Source organism: Acomys minous, assembly GCF_964271855.1.
Source record: "Acomys minous genome assembly, chromosome: 11".
NCBI lineage: Eukaryota > Metazoa > Chordata > Mammalia > Rodentia > Muridae > Acomys > Acomys minous.
In genome coordinates, this window is record NC_140492.1 from 56626961 (window position 1) to 56640763 (window position 13803).

The window sequence follows — 13803 nt, forward strand, 5'->3', positions numbered from 1 at the left end:
TGGCCTAGAATTGGAGCTGTTTTCAGGGTGAGACACTTGAACTTCACTATGTCTAGTTTTCACGGAAGACAAACACTGGGAAATAGTTATCGGCAGAGTTGGGGCTCAGCTTAATATTAGAAAGCTGCTAAGACAGTGACCCTAAGATACCTCCCAACACACAAAACAAACAAAAAAACCCCATGTAGGACCAAGGCTCTTAACTTTTTCTGATTAATGTTTTATACTTCTCGGTTCCTCGGGTGGGGTGGGGGAGTGTTTACTCACACCCTTGCGCAGCCATGTTGGCACCCTGCCTTGGTGAGCCTGACGACTGACTGCCAGAGAGAAACATCTTAATAAAGTCTATTTTTCCTGTAAGTACACAAACAGTAATATCAGAAACAGATTTAAAATCATCAAAGAACAAGCTAGGTCAGTAATGGAATGGGAGTTTCCACATTCTTGCAACATGGCCCCAGATCAGACCCAGGCAGAGCACACAGCAGTTTATTTTGGAATGCAACACATATCAGTAAGTAGTATAACTTACTACTACATTAGTATCAGATAAAAACAGCTTTCAAGTGCATGCATAGAAAGTTAAGCACAGTTTTTGAGCTCCTTATTTCTAAATATACAAAAAATACATTTAAATTATAGAATTTTAGTGAATCAAAGACTTATAAAATTACAATTTTGGTTTTTACAACATAGAAAAAATACAAAAATGACTATATATATGGTTGTATAATTTTTTACCCAAATTTCAAAGGAGCAGCGTGTACTGACTTTGATGTCTTCTAATGGTTTATCTGAATTGCAGAACTGAGTCTGATCTTCAGATTGGACCTCAGTAACGCTGGGCTTTTATTAGGACTGAAAAGCCAACACAAGTGAAAAAGCAAGGCACGATCGCCTCTTCTGCCCCTTTGGCCCAGCAACGTCCACACTATCCTCTTGCTCAGTTTGCTTCAGAGGGACTTTTCCATGGGGGGGGGGCGGTGGGGGCCGACAGTGCTTTATTCCTTGACTAACTCCATGGGGCCTTTGATTATGACGGAGAGAGGTGCAATAAGTGGGGGAAACCTCAGCCCGAGGCAGATTAACCCCAGGAGTCTGCGGAGCATTGCTGTGCACCCTGAGCCTCCTTCCATTCCGCAGAGGGCCCCTCGGGAAGATCTGAACTCAGGTGGGTGTGTGGGGAGGTGGGAGTAACTCTAGCTCTGACAAAACACTCACTGAAAAGCACCTTCCTCGTTCACACCATTAGCTGTGACACCTGGGGAGGCTGGATGTTCTCAGTTTATAAAAGAAAGCGATTACCTCAACGGAGAAATTAATTCATGGTAAGGATGAAAAAGGAAGAAAAAAAAAAACCAACCCTAAAAGCCAGTTACCGAGAGGTGACAGAAGGACACCTTCGCTCATCTGCTGTGTCTTAAATGCGCATGTCCAGAAGACACCTGGATTGAGACCCTTTTTGTGAAGGAAACTGGTGATCTTGTTCTCCTCGCTGCAGCTCAATTTGATGCAATTCAGCCGACGCAGGTGTAAGGCTGAGTTACAGCAGGAAGGCCCGAGGGGTCCCTGGGCTGTGGACCCGCTTCTCAGTCCACCTTCCGTGGACATCCCAAAGCAACTGTCACCATCTTAGAGACAGCAACGGGGCTGATAGAACTCACGCTGCTTCTGTCTTACAGAAGAAATACAGTTTGGAGGAATAAAAAGGGAGCAAAAGCTGAAAACAACAACAACAACAAAACCAACAACAAAACCACCAAACAAACCAGCAGTTCCCACATATTTGTCTATCAAATCCCAGAATAGACAGATTGTGATTTCGACATGGCCAAGTCTGGAGCTGACTGGAGCGGAATTCTAATGCTCAGCCTGACACACCTGTCTGCATTAGCTTTTCAAGCTCCTAGGCAAATATGCATTTGAAGATGTAGCTCTCATTATACTCTTCTGATTGAAACAATTATATTCTAGATTACAATGGTAAGATTTTTAAAGTCTTAAAGATAAACAAAAAAGAAAAGAAAGAAAGAAAGAAAGAAAAACAAGGGAAGTGATTCTGTCAAGAAGGAAATGTCTAAATCGAGTGCACACCCACGCTTGTGCCTGGCATTTTCATCTGAACCTTGCTTTCTATTTTTGAAAGGAGAGTTTGTTGAGGGCACTGGGAGGGAGCAGTGGGCCGGGCAGTGAGTTTTGCCTTGCCTAAGGGGACTCCTCCAAACCTTTCCTAAGGGGACTTAAATACACAGTTAGGCAATTAAGTGCTGTGAAGACATTCTTTATTAGACAACGCCCACAGTCACAAACCAGCTGGGGGCTGCTCTGACACATGGAGACAATCCTGCTGTTAGCTTATCCTAGAACATATGTTGTCTCTGAACTTAACAATTTGGTGGGAATGAACACCGGACCACAATCAGGAAAGGAGACTACACAAAAGAGAAAAAGTTAAAATGAAAAGTAAGTATATAAATCTATTTCTGAATGCTTTTCTGGACTATGGTGGTAAAGTAACACCTTCCAAGTGCCTTTAATTACAGCTTTCCTCCTCCTGTGTGATGAGATGGGCGCTGGCCAATACACACCTGTGCTCTGAGCAAAGGGCGCTGGATGGAAGGTCCTCGGCACTCACTGGGTACCGAGCTTCCCCCTTTACATCGCGGCTTGTTAGTCTCTGAAGCTGCGTTCCACGCAAGGGTCTTTACTGTATACACAGACTTACTAAATTCTAGCATGGTTCTTAGTGGCAGGCAGGACTGACTCAATCGAAACCAAATGAAAGGCGTTCAGTGGCTTGCTGGGTACAGGCGCTACCCGAAGCTTCACAGGCATATGCTCTTGTAAGTCATTCACTAGATATGAGGGCTAGGTCCTAGCCACAACTTCAGAGCATTCCAGAGGACAAATTGCTGCTTCAAAACCACAGAGTTTCCAGCATGCAGTCAAGCACTTTGAGAAGGGAATGCTAAACACACTGCAGACTGCAATGTAACTTCCACCGCGAGCTGGGCAGTCAGCCGGTGCAACGTCATTACTCACACTGTAACTCTCAAGCATTCCGGGTTACAGGTCTTTATTTGCCAGATACACGGAGGAGAGAGAGTGCCAGCCCCCTTCTAGTGCCATCATAGATACTGGGAACTCCTGCTTAGAGCATGCTGAAAGGACCAGCTAGGATGCTTTATGTAACAGCCTTTTGCATTTTTATCTTTATTTTTATTTTTTATAAAATCCCAGGCCCATGTGACACTGGATTTTGGTATTTATTTTGTTTTGTTTTTAATGTTTTAAAAATAGTTCTTATTGGGAACTCAGAAAGTCTGCAGCATTTTTTGATCATTGAAAAGTTTGGTTTGGGGTGGTGGTGTGGAGCTAGTCAAGCTTCTTGTGCTCTTCAGTGCGAGAAAGGATCTTTCTTCTCTGGTGTATCATGTGGAAGTACAACTGGGGGAAGACTGGAAGACAAGAAAAGAGCAGTGGGTTAGAGAGTCCCTGAAGCTCTGTCCACCCATAGCCTGGGGTCCTCATCCAGGGACCGATGGCAGTAAGAGAACTTGGAGAGGGAGGGACAGCATTCCTCCCTTCAGCCAAGCTCCATGGCTGAAACAGCAGACCCTGCTTCACCCCATACCCATCACAGGATCACAGGCCACCAAATAAAGTTACCGTCTGTCCTGGGGACTGACTTTTTTGTTTGTTTGTTTTTTGTTTTTCGAGACAGGGTCTCTCTGTGTAACCCTGGCTGTCCTGAACTCGTAGACCAGGCTGGCCTCAAACTGACAGCGGTCCGCCTGCCTCCCAAGTGCTGGGATTAAAGGTGTGTGCCACCACGCCTGGCTGTGCTGGGGACTGATAACAGAGCATCACATACTCAGGCAAGTTTCTACCATTGAGCAATGTGCCCCACCCTGCTCATGCTCCACTCACCCTCACATTTACTCTGGTTAATTTCAGAACAACCAGAGAGAGCCGAGTGATGGAGTTTCCTCCTTTAGAGGAGGAATTATAGGCCTAGATATGGTAAACAACATGCGTAGGGTCTCACAGACAACCTGGGAGGACCAGGCTCTGGGCTCTGGACTGTTCAGCCAGTCTGTCTTGTGTGGTGGGGAGACACAGCAATCACATCCGGCACTTGAGAAGGCTGCTCTGTGACTGGCAAGAAGGAAGAAGGAGAGGAAGGCTACTAACTTATACTTAAAGCAGCAAAGCAGGGTTAGGATGCAGACCAGTCATTGTAGAAGAGAAGCCAGTCTCATTGTCACCACGTACCAGAAAGTGTCCTGTTCTTGCTATTGGGTTCTTAAAAGAGGGGCAGCCTCTCTAGAGAACACTTGGCGAGAGGGTGGAGTTACTGGAATTTAGCATACGAAACCAGAGATGGCAAAATATCCCAAACTAACAGCTGTTCACCACAAATGCCCAGTGAAGAAGCACTGATTTGAGTAACATGGCCTTCGCATGGCTACTGCAAATTGGACATTCAGTCACCACGTAGCTCCGTGTAAGTGCCTTACCCGTCTTTTCCCTTCTCAGGCCCCACCTCCAGAGAGGAGCCTGTAGTGAATGGAGCCCTATTATTGCCAACCCCTGTGGGACCATCTCTTCCATACTTTTCAAATGGATTCCAAGTTGATCATTTCTCTCTCTGTCTGTCTCTGTCTGTCTCTGTCTGTCTCTGTCTCTCTCTCTCTTCCTTCCTTTCTTATTTTAAGACAGAGATTCTCTGTGTAGACCTGGATTTCCTGGAACTCAGGCTGATCTTGAACTCAGAGATCGACCTGTTTCTGCCTCCCAAGTGCTGGGATTAAAAGTGTGCACTACCACACCTAGCTTCCAGTTGATTAAACTTTAATTTTTTTTCAATAAAAGGTTTCTCTGTGTAGCCTTGGCTGTCCTGGACTCTCTTTGTAGACCAGGCTAGCCTCAAACTAACAGCGATCCCCCTGTCTCTGCCTCGAGTGCTGGGATTAAAGGTGTGCACCACCACGCCCCTCCCAAAGAACTTCAAGACATCAGAGTCCAGAGATGTGGCCACTCCCTTTCTGTTCCGGGGAGGAAGTTATTCAAAGAAAAGGCTCAGCTTATGTAGAGAATTCAGCAGTGACACAACTATTTTGGTACAAAAGCCAGAAAATTTGACAAGGTCTATAATCTAAAACCTGGAAGGAAGGATATAATTAAGCCACAAGGAGTGCTAATTGTAATCATTTAAAAATGCAGGGCCAGCTTTGCTAGCTTTCCCTTAGGAAAGGCACTCTGAACTAAGCATGCCCAGGACACTCTCCCTGGCTATGTTTGTGACTGCATTCCCACAGGGGGTGGTCGGGTCCCAGAGGCTACTTGAGAGGGTGGTACTAGAGGCCATTCATTAGGGCCCTCAGTGAGAGCAGAAGACGTTCAGCGTGTTCCTTCAGTCCCATGGGAAAGAGCTTGAGGCTATCAGCAGGGTCACACTGCAGAAATAAGGGCTTTTTCTAAATTTAGATTTTAAAAAACTTTGAGAGAGGGGGGGGGGAGCACGCGCACGTGCTCATGTATGTACATCATGATACATATGTGAAGGTCAGAAGACACCTTGTAGGAGGAGCTGTCTCTTGCATTCCACCATGTGCCAGGCTTGGCACCTTTACCCACTGAGACACTTGCTGGCCACTTGTGGTCCTTATCATCCTATTATGGCTCCTCACAAGCCCCTGGAGCTCTATGTGCAGGAATGGGGCGGTGGCTGGACAAGGGATGCTCTTGGGATGTTTTCTAGTTCCAGGGGCGACTTCCTGGCGGCCAAAGCACAGATACTTCTTTTGGAAGGACCACTGTATTCAGGACAGACTATTCCTGACACATGGCTACTTGGATACATCTAGCCACACCAACGAAAGCCTTGAACGTATTAACCTGAATAGGCACCTGAGACATCTACCATCTTCTGTTGGTTCTGAACTGGAAAGCACAAAGTAGGAAGAGGGAAGAGCTAAGGGAGCAGAATTCTGGCTGGGGAGCTGGGCCAGCTGTGAAAAGCATACACTTTCCTTGCAGAGACCTAAGTTTGGTTCCCAGCACCCATGTGGGGCAGCTAAAACTATCTTTAACTACTTCTAGCTTCAGAGGCTCTGATGCCTCTGGCTTCCTCAGGGACCTAAACTTATGTGCATAAACACATGCTCCAGCCATAATTGGAAATAAACCTTAGCTGACTTAGCAGATACAGGTACTTGCTAGGCATGTCTGACAATAGGAGTTTCATCTCTAGATCATATGGGAAGAGAGAATTGACTCTTTAAATGTGTCCTCTGACCTCTACATGTGTGCTGTGCCATGTGTACACTCATGTCTTCCTAACAAATAAATAAACATAAATGAAAACAAAGTAAGACAGAGTTCTGGGGCTGCTGATACAGGCTAGTGGGAGAGTCCGTGGCTAAGGCCCTGTGTTAATTTCCAGTAATCCCACTGCACAAACACCAATGAGAGCAGAGCTCTGCCCTCCTCCAGGAGTGCTTGCTGCTCCGTCGCTGAGGGGTAAGATGGAAAACCCCGCGGGGCTGGCTCTGTTTTCCACCACAGGCCCCAGCGTCATGGAGGGCTGCTTGTGTCTGAGCTGACAGTAAGTCTAGCAATAGGCTACAGGAAGTCTTGGCAAGGCTGACTACCAGGGAGAGAAGAGTGAGGCAAGCTTGGGGACTGCAGCAGGAACCCTTGTGGGGTGAGGGTTCACACCACCGTCCCTACTTTCTAGTCATCCCACGTGGGGCCTAGCTCTTGTTTATCAAAATGGAAGCATTCTGGGGTGCCCTGGGGGTGCCACTCAATCTGAGAGTAGTAAAGTCATTGCTGTGTCTTGAAGCTTTGGAGCTGAAAAAACAAAACAAAACAAAACAAAACAAAAAGAAAGCCCCGGGGAGCAAACCTGAAGGTGAAAAGCCCTGCATTGGTGGTATGCACATTTTTACTCTTTGCGTTTTTGTTTCAACACCCAGCACCCTTTCTGAAGAGAAGTGGCTGCCAGCCACCAGGTCTCCAGCACTAAACAGAGAGTTCGGTAATGAATAGAGTGGAAACTGAATCATGAAGCAGGACGGTGTCCAAGAATTTCTCCAAGATCAACTTTCAGATGAAATCTGGATGAAGCTGTTTTTCCCCTCACAATGCGTAAAATGCAATTTTCGGCTGAGGGACACAAACATGCCATTTATGATGGTTAGGGTGACTCACTTAGATAATGCTGAGGGCTAAAGAAATACAATGTATCCCTGCTTGAACCTTAGAAGAGATTTGGAGTTACAGTAGCTCCAGGCTAGCTAAAAGAGCCTGGTTTGTCCTTAGGCCTAAAAGGTCCTTTTGGAATATAGAAATCACCCAAAGGAGCTACGAGTGAGTGGAACCAAGACACAGTCCTCAGAATCAGCAGCAGGCACTCCCTGACAGCACGGTCACACGGCACGCTGTTTTGCCCCTGTGTGCTCACAGGCACACTTGATTTTCCGTACATTTACGCCACCAGACGTTCTATTAGAATAACTGGAAGCCACACTGAAAGGAACACTGTGTCCTATTCTCAGAGGTTTGTACTCAACAAGAAACGGAGAAATGCAGAAAAACAATGCATCTGCTTTTATTTTGTTATTTGTTTCTAGTCAGCTACTGATCTCTTAATGTGAAGTAAAACTGCCTATTTTGATATACCGAACAATGCAAAAATCTTCTTATGATGTTTTTCACAAACCATAATAAAGCAACTCTCAAGAGACAGGAAAACAAAGGCAAGGTAAGGCCCTTGGTAGTTTCCTGCTTTCTCTTTAGTACTTCCCTGAGGCAGGGCTGACCCCCACACTGAGAAGGGAAACATTTTGCAGCTGTATCGAGAAGGGTTCATTTTTACTCAGCTGCTACCAGGGAAATTTCCTGATAGTCAGTGGTCAATAAAAACCAAAGTGTCCCCGAGAGTGGGATTTACATGAGATACAGAGCAAAGCCAAGCAAAACCCGCCACTTGAGTTACCGCCGAGCTGGCCTTTAGCACACAAATGTACTTACGCGGAATGTAGGAGATCATTACCAGAATCAGGAATGCATAGTAGTCAAAGGAGAAGTTGTACTTGTTAGGTAAGCTGATGGAGTACAGGCCAGCCTGTCGGACAAAGGGCAGAGCTGCGTATATTGTGAGCAGTTCTCCTGTCACTCCCATTGGGTATAGCACGATGAAAAGTGTGTACCTGAAACAAAACAAAACCCTCACTGTGTGGCTCGCAGCCGTGCTTCAAAGCACTGTCTGTTCCTCAGAAAGCTACTGTCTCTGCATTTCCCGATCACCTGTTCATATTCAGCCTTCACAAGCCAGTTTGTGAAAAGGGCCCATTGTAGGTACATGTCTCCAAACGTTCTCAAGGAAAGCAATGTGCTCAGCCAGCCTCAGAACGTGCTCCTTCAGAACGTGCCACTCTAGAGCAGCGAAGGCAGAGCAGGGGCGGTACACTCTAACAAGGGCCTTCCTTCCCCAGCAGCAGTGGAGAGGAAGGCGGGGACAGCTACCCAGGAATTCCTAGAGCACACCAAGCTGCATGTGGACTGAAGAACACAGCACATTACACAACCACATCCTGCTAGTCCCCAAATGCCTGCCCATACAAGCTGCTGTGAAAACAAAATCTTGACTAATTTTAACATTAAAAAACTCCTAATGGCTTTGAATTTTATAACTAAGCCCACACAAATACAATCACTATTGCATGAGAGGGTCATACAATTATTTTCACTTTAAAAAGTTTTATCTGTTTTAACAGAATTCAGGGGAAACTGGAGAGATGGCTCAGTGGTTAAGAGCACTTGATGCTCTTGAAGAAGACCAGAGTTTGATTCCCAGCACCCATAGGGTGGTTCACAGCCATCCATAATTGTAGTTCCAAGAGATCCAAAAACCCTCTTCTGATAGATTCTGCAGGCACTAGGCACATACATGCCTGCAGGCAAAACACTCATACACATTAAATCTACAGACAGAAAGGAACACAGAGGGCAGTTCCCACCAGCACAGGATGGGCTTACAGACTGTTCTGAGGCATCAGTATCCCTATGGAAACTGTCAGCTCGGATCTCAGAAACCTGTGCCTGTTCATGGCTCCAGATTAATCTGGCTTCAAGTCCCAGGCACAAGAATCTGCTGAGAAAGAAGCCGTACTCCCTGCTGTGGACCTAGATCATGAGGCAGGGCATAGATCACAGAGAAAAATGAGTAAAACCAAGGCTCAGCCAAGACTCTCCCCACAGACACAGCCTTCATGGTGGTGGCACAGGCTGGCTGGTAGCTGGTACTTTTCCCTGAAATATAGTTTATTTCAAAAAACAGTAATAAAAGCAAACTTTGGAAACCGAGTCTGTTCCTCATTCAATCACCGAACCCATAAACTATCTAGCAACAGCTGCTTTCCTCTAGGAAATGAGGTGTCTTAGCTCCGAAGTCAGTTTGGGCCTTTTTGCTCTGTCCTCCTCACCCCATAGTCCTTCATGCATAAAATCACAACGGGATAGACAGATGTGCCATCAGCCTTTTGCCTAAGTCATACCTGAATTCTGTTACTGTTGTTGAGACCGGAGTCTCATTCAGTGGCCAGAATTTGTGGCAATTCTCCTGCCTTGGCCTCTCAAGCTTTGGGCTTACAAATGGGTGAATCACCATGCCTGAATTCTTAACTGAATATTACTGGTAAGAGTAATCAAAGCAAATCAAAACTCAAAAGATGAGAAAACCATGTAATATTTGTTATTAAGGAAGAAATGACCTTACACGTCATAGTTTCTTGACAAAACAAGACTAGGAGATGTAGCCATGTACCAGAAATCGCCATAATAGGTCAAATTCTTCAACTAAACTGAATAAGGACAAAAACAGATACATTAAATTTCTATCGAATAACCTAACTAAAAAGAACTGATTTCAATAAAAATAACCCAAGTAAAATATAAAGACTTTAGAACAGTGTTTCTATAGCTCAAAGTAAAGACCTTCTTGGTGAGATCCCTCCATCTCATCCAATTTTAGTTTTGAGATGTTCAGGCAATAAAAGGCAAATATGGTGACGAATGATTTCAAAGTTAGTCCTTGCTGCATGTACTTCTTTACCTGGCCCATTTGATGATGTAAGGCAAATGGTTTAATAGACTGAACGTGTAAAAGGAGTAACGGATAATTTCTGTAATTGTCCAGGCAATAACAAACAGAAGGACACTGTCTTCACTCTGCACCTGGAGAGGGGGGAAAAAAAAGATGTAAGAGCAAAGAAAGTATTGTCAGAAAGAGGCATCTTACAGTGTGCAGTGCCTGCAGGGCTGTCCAGCCACAGCCACCACATCTGTCCTCAATGGCTGTAGCACAGCTTAGAAAGGGTTTGATGATCAAAGCCACAGGCACCTACAACAGTTCTGCAGAGGAGATGTAGGCGCTGCCGGGACGACAACGGGATGGGCAGGGCCCTTCAGGGAGTGTCTTTGCTACTCAGATGAGGTAGAGTGAGGTGACACTGGTAGGAGTCAAAAGTGGGTATGTGGGGGAGGCTAGAAGGACAAGCTGGTGGGAAGGAGCCATCACCACGCATCTCAACACAATTGGTGTGACAGCTGGGAATCTGAGGACATTTCAAGAAGGAGAATGTGAGGATTACAGCACACGTGGGTAGGATGAACTCAAGGAAAGAAGAGGTAGAGACCATCCACCAGGCAGGCGTTGCATGTTGGGGCACTGATGACTTCTTCCCCAGCCCAGGCTTACGCCCTCCATGAGGAGAAAAGCTGTCTTGCTGCTCACACAAGGCCTCTAGAACCGGAAGAGCTTTGACACTGCCTATTTTTTTGTTTTTGTTTTTGTTTGGGTTTTTTTTTGAGACAGGTTTTCTCTATGTAGCTCTGGCTGTCCTGGACTTGCTTTGTAAACCAGGCAGGCCTCGAGCTCACAGAGATATGCCTGCCTCTGCCTCCTGAGGGCTGGGATTAAAGGTGTGCACCACCATGCCCGGCTAACATTGCCTGTTTTTATGCTTGACACATGATAATCCTGAAAAGTCCCCTTCTGTGCTTTATAGGTGCTGTCCCAAGGGAATTTATGGCTGTAATACGAACTCCAGCACCCTTCCCCCCAACTCTAGCTGGGTCAATGCTGACTTTTTGTGAGTGAAACCCACAGTGACAACCCTGCAGTGCGACTCACTTTGGCTCCCCATGCCCTACCTGGTTGGGGAGTCAGAGCCGGCTACTCTGCCGTGCTTTCTCTGTCTCATCCCTACACCTAGTTGCAAAGGTGCAGCATCCCAGCCTTCACTTTGCTTCTTTGCATCTGGAAAGCCAACAGATTTTAGCACTTACATTCTTTCTCAGAAAGTGTACATGGAGCGATCCACCTACACAGTGAAATAAGTAGTCATTTACATAGCTATTAACTAAATTGCCCTGACAAAGAACTTCATAAGTGCATGGTTACTATTCTCTAAAAATAATAAGAATTTTATACTGTCAAGAGCAGGAGTACTTTTTGCTTTCCTGGTGCTTTTCTATTAGGCACGGTAAGGCAGAGAGAGGTGCCTCTAAAGCCCGTGCTGAGGGCCTCAGTGTGCCCACACAGCTTTGCTTAAAGCCTATTGATACCAACATCTCGGTTCATAGGATGTGTTGTTTTCCATGGACTTTGCAACCCTCTTTATCTGACAGTGATGTATGTTTTTTTATTGATTTATTTTATTACTATTATTTTTTACAGCTATGCCTAAAACCCTTCTTAAAGCCCCCAGTGGGGGGCTCCTCCTGTATTCTGTACTCTGCCTCATCTCGGAAGCCGAGTGTGTGCTTTAGCTCACCTTTTGTTTCCCCAAAGCACTTGATGCTTTTCACAGAAAAATGCTTTACAACTATCTGTGGAGCAAAGGGATCCAACGCACTGGGCTCACTCAAGGCCCAGCTCCCTTCTTTTTAATACCTACTATTGGCTTGTGTCATCCCAGTGGCCTGCACATAGGCAAGTAATAAATAAACAGATAAGTCTCAAACTCTCACTTTGCCCCAGCCAAGCAGGTGGTTTGAGGAAACAGACAGCTTTTACACTGCCTGCGTTTGCTTACGTCTCTTTAAAAGGTCGGGAACAGGGGAATGGCCATGATGTACAACTACCACTGCAGATCAATACTAAATACATCCTTGTTATCAAAAATGGGTTTGGGGAGCTAGAGAGATGGCTTAGCGGGTATGAGCACTTCCAGAGGACCTAGGTTCAATTCCAAGTGCCTACACTGTTGCTCACAACTATTCTTAACTGCAGTTTCAGGGGATCTGGTGCCATCTTCTGTCCTCTGTTGGCACCAGGCACACACATAATACACATACATGCAGGCAAAACACCCATACACGTACAATTAAAATAAGAGATTTGGGTAAAGTCAGGTCAATCTTTCTGATTATTCAATAACACAGAACAAGGGCAAAATGTAATGCATTAAAATCAACAAAAGGACCAACAAGACTTGAATTCATGTTACAACAGTATTAGTCACAACAGCCGAAAGCTAGCTGAAAGCCAAGAGTACACTGATGGATGACTGCATCAACAACTGTGTACGCACACATAAGAAAATTCGTATGTGTAAGCCTTGGAGATTATTTTCAGCCAAATGTGCCATTCACAAAAGGACAAACACTATATGATAGCACTCATATGCACTACGTGAGTGGTCAAATGCAGTGAGGGGTACAGTGAAGACACAGTGCTGTAGGAGCTGGGCAGGAAAATGAGGCATCACTGTTTAACTGGTATGAGCTTCAGTTTGGGAGTTGAAGAAGAAAATTCTGCAGATGAAAAGTAATCACTTGGGAGGCAGAGGCAGGGGGATCACTGTGAGTTCAAGGCCAGCCTGGTCTACAAAAGTGAGTCCAGAACAGTCAAGGCAACACAGAGAAACCCTGTCTCAAAAAACAAACAAACAAACAAAACAAAAAGAAGAGTAATCATGAGAGAGGCAGGTGGATCGCTGTGAGTTTGAGGCCAGCCTGGTCAACAAAGAGAGTTCCAGGACAGCCAGGGCTACACAGAGAAACTCTGTCTCGTAAAACCAAAAAAACCTAAAAATAAAATAAAACAAACAAAACAAAAACCCAAAATAAAACCCCAAAAACTAAAACACCCCTCCAAACCCCACAAAACAAGGAAGCACTCAAAAATGATCAAAATGGTAAATGTTGTAGATATTTCACCACAATAAAAACAAGTTTAAAAACCTAATTATATCAAAATCAATAGGGGGAAAATACCAAAAAACAAAAAACAAAAAAGCCTTCCACAATTCAACAACAAAATGACTTCAGTACAGACTGAAGAATGCCCAGGCTTACGAACCCCAGAGATGGGAGCCAACAGGGCATGAGAGACTACAAAACACACTCCGCACTCAGCTACTTCATACTGCAGTCCTGTCCCTAAGGCTACATTCTAAATAGATAGACCCGGCTAGGGAGCAAAGTCTGTCAAAAGAATGCTTGAGCTAGCTGGCAGAGCCTAGCCTCCAAAGGAAACAGCAGGCATGTACTTTAAAGTATGTAAAATGGACACAATTAGTATGAGACTAAAAGAAAAAGGAATAAGATGCTGGTCTGAAATGGTGAAGTGGACATAATGAACAGCTGGCCAACAACACCTGCTGCCTCCTACAGCTGCAGGATTCTGGGCCTTGGACTTAAATCCAAACTGAGGCTAAGAACAAGGGAGGATCCTACAGAGAATGAGTAAATGGGAGCCTTGGAAAGTGATGGTATAACCTTGGCGGA

General features: G+C 45.2%; 1 protein-coding gene across 2 annotated transcripts in view; it reads right to left on the reverse strand.

The window, feature by feature from the left end:
* Nucleotides 1–473: 473 nt before the first annotated feature.
* Nucleotides 474–13803, reverse strand: part of HACD2 (3-hydroxyacyl-CoA dehydratase 2) — an 84348-nt gene continuing 71018 nt past the window's right edge. For both annotated transcript variants that reach the window (XM_084802395.1, XM_084802396.1), the window contains exons 5-7: nucleotides 10124–10245; nucleotides 8041–8219; nucleotides 474–3458 (exon numbers count right to left, since the gene is read on the reverse strand). In XM_084802395.1, the coding sequence (XP_084658521.1) occupies nucleotides 3376–3458; nucleotides 8041–8219; nucleotides 10124–10245 (384 nt within the window). In that variant the 3' untranslated portion in view covers nucleotides 474–3375. The remainder of the gene's footprint in view (nucleotides 3459–8040; nucleotides 8220–10123; nucleotides 10246–13803) is intronic.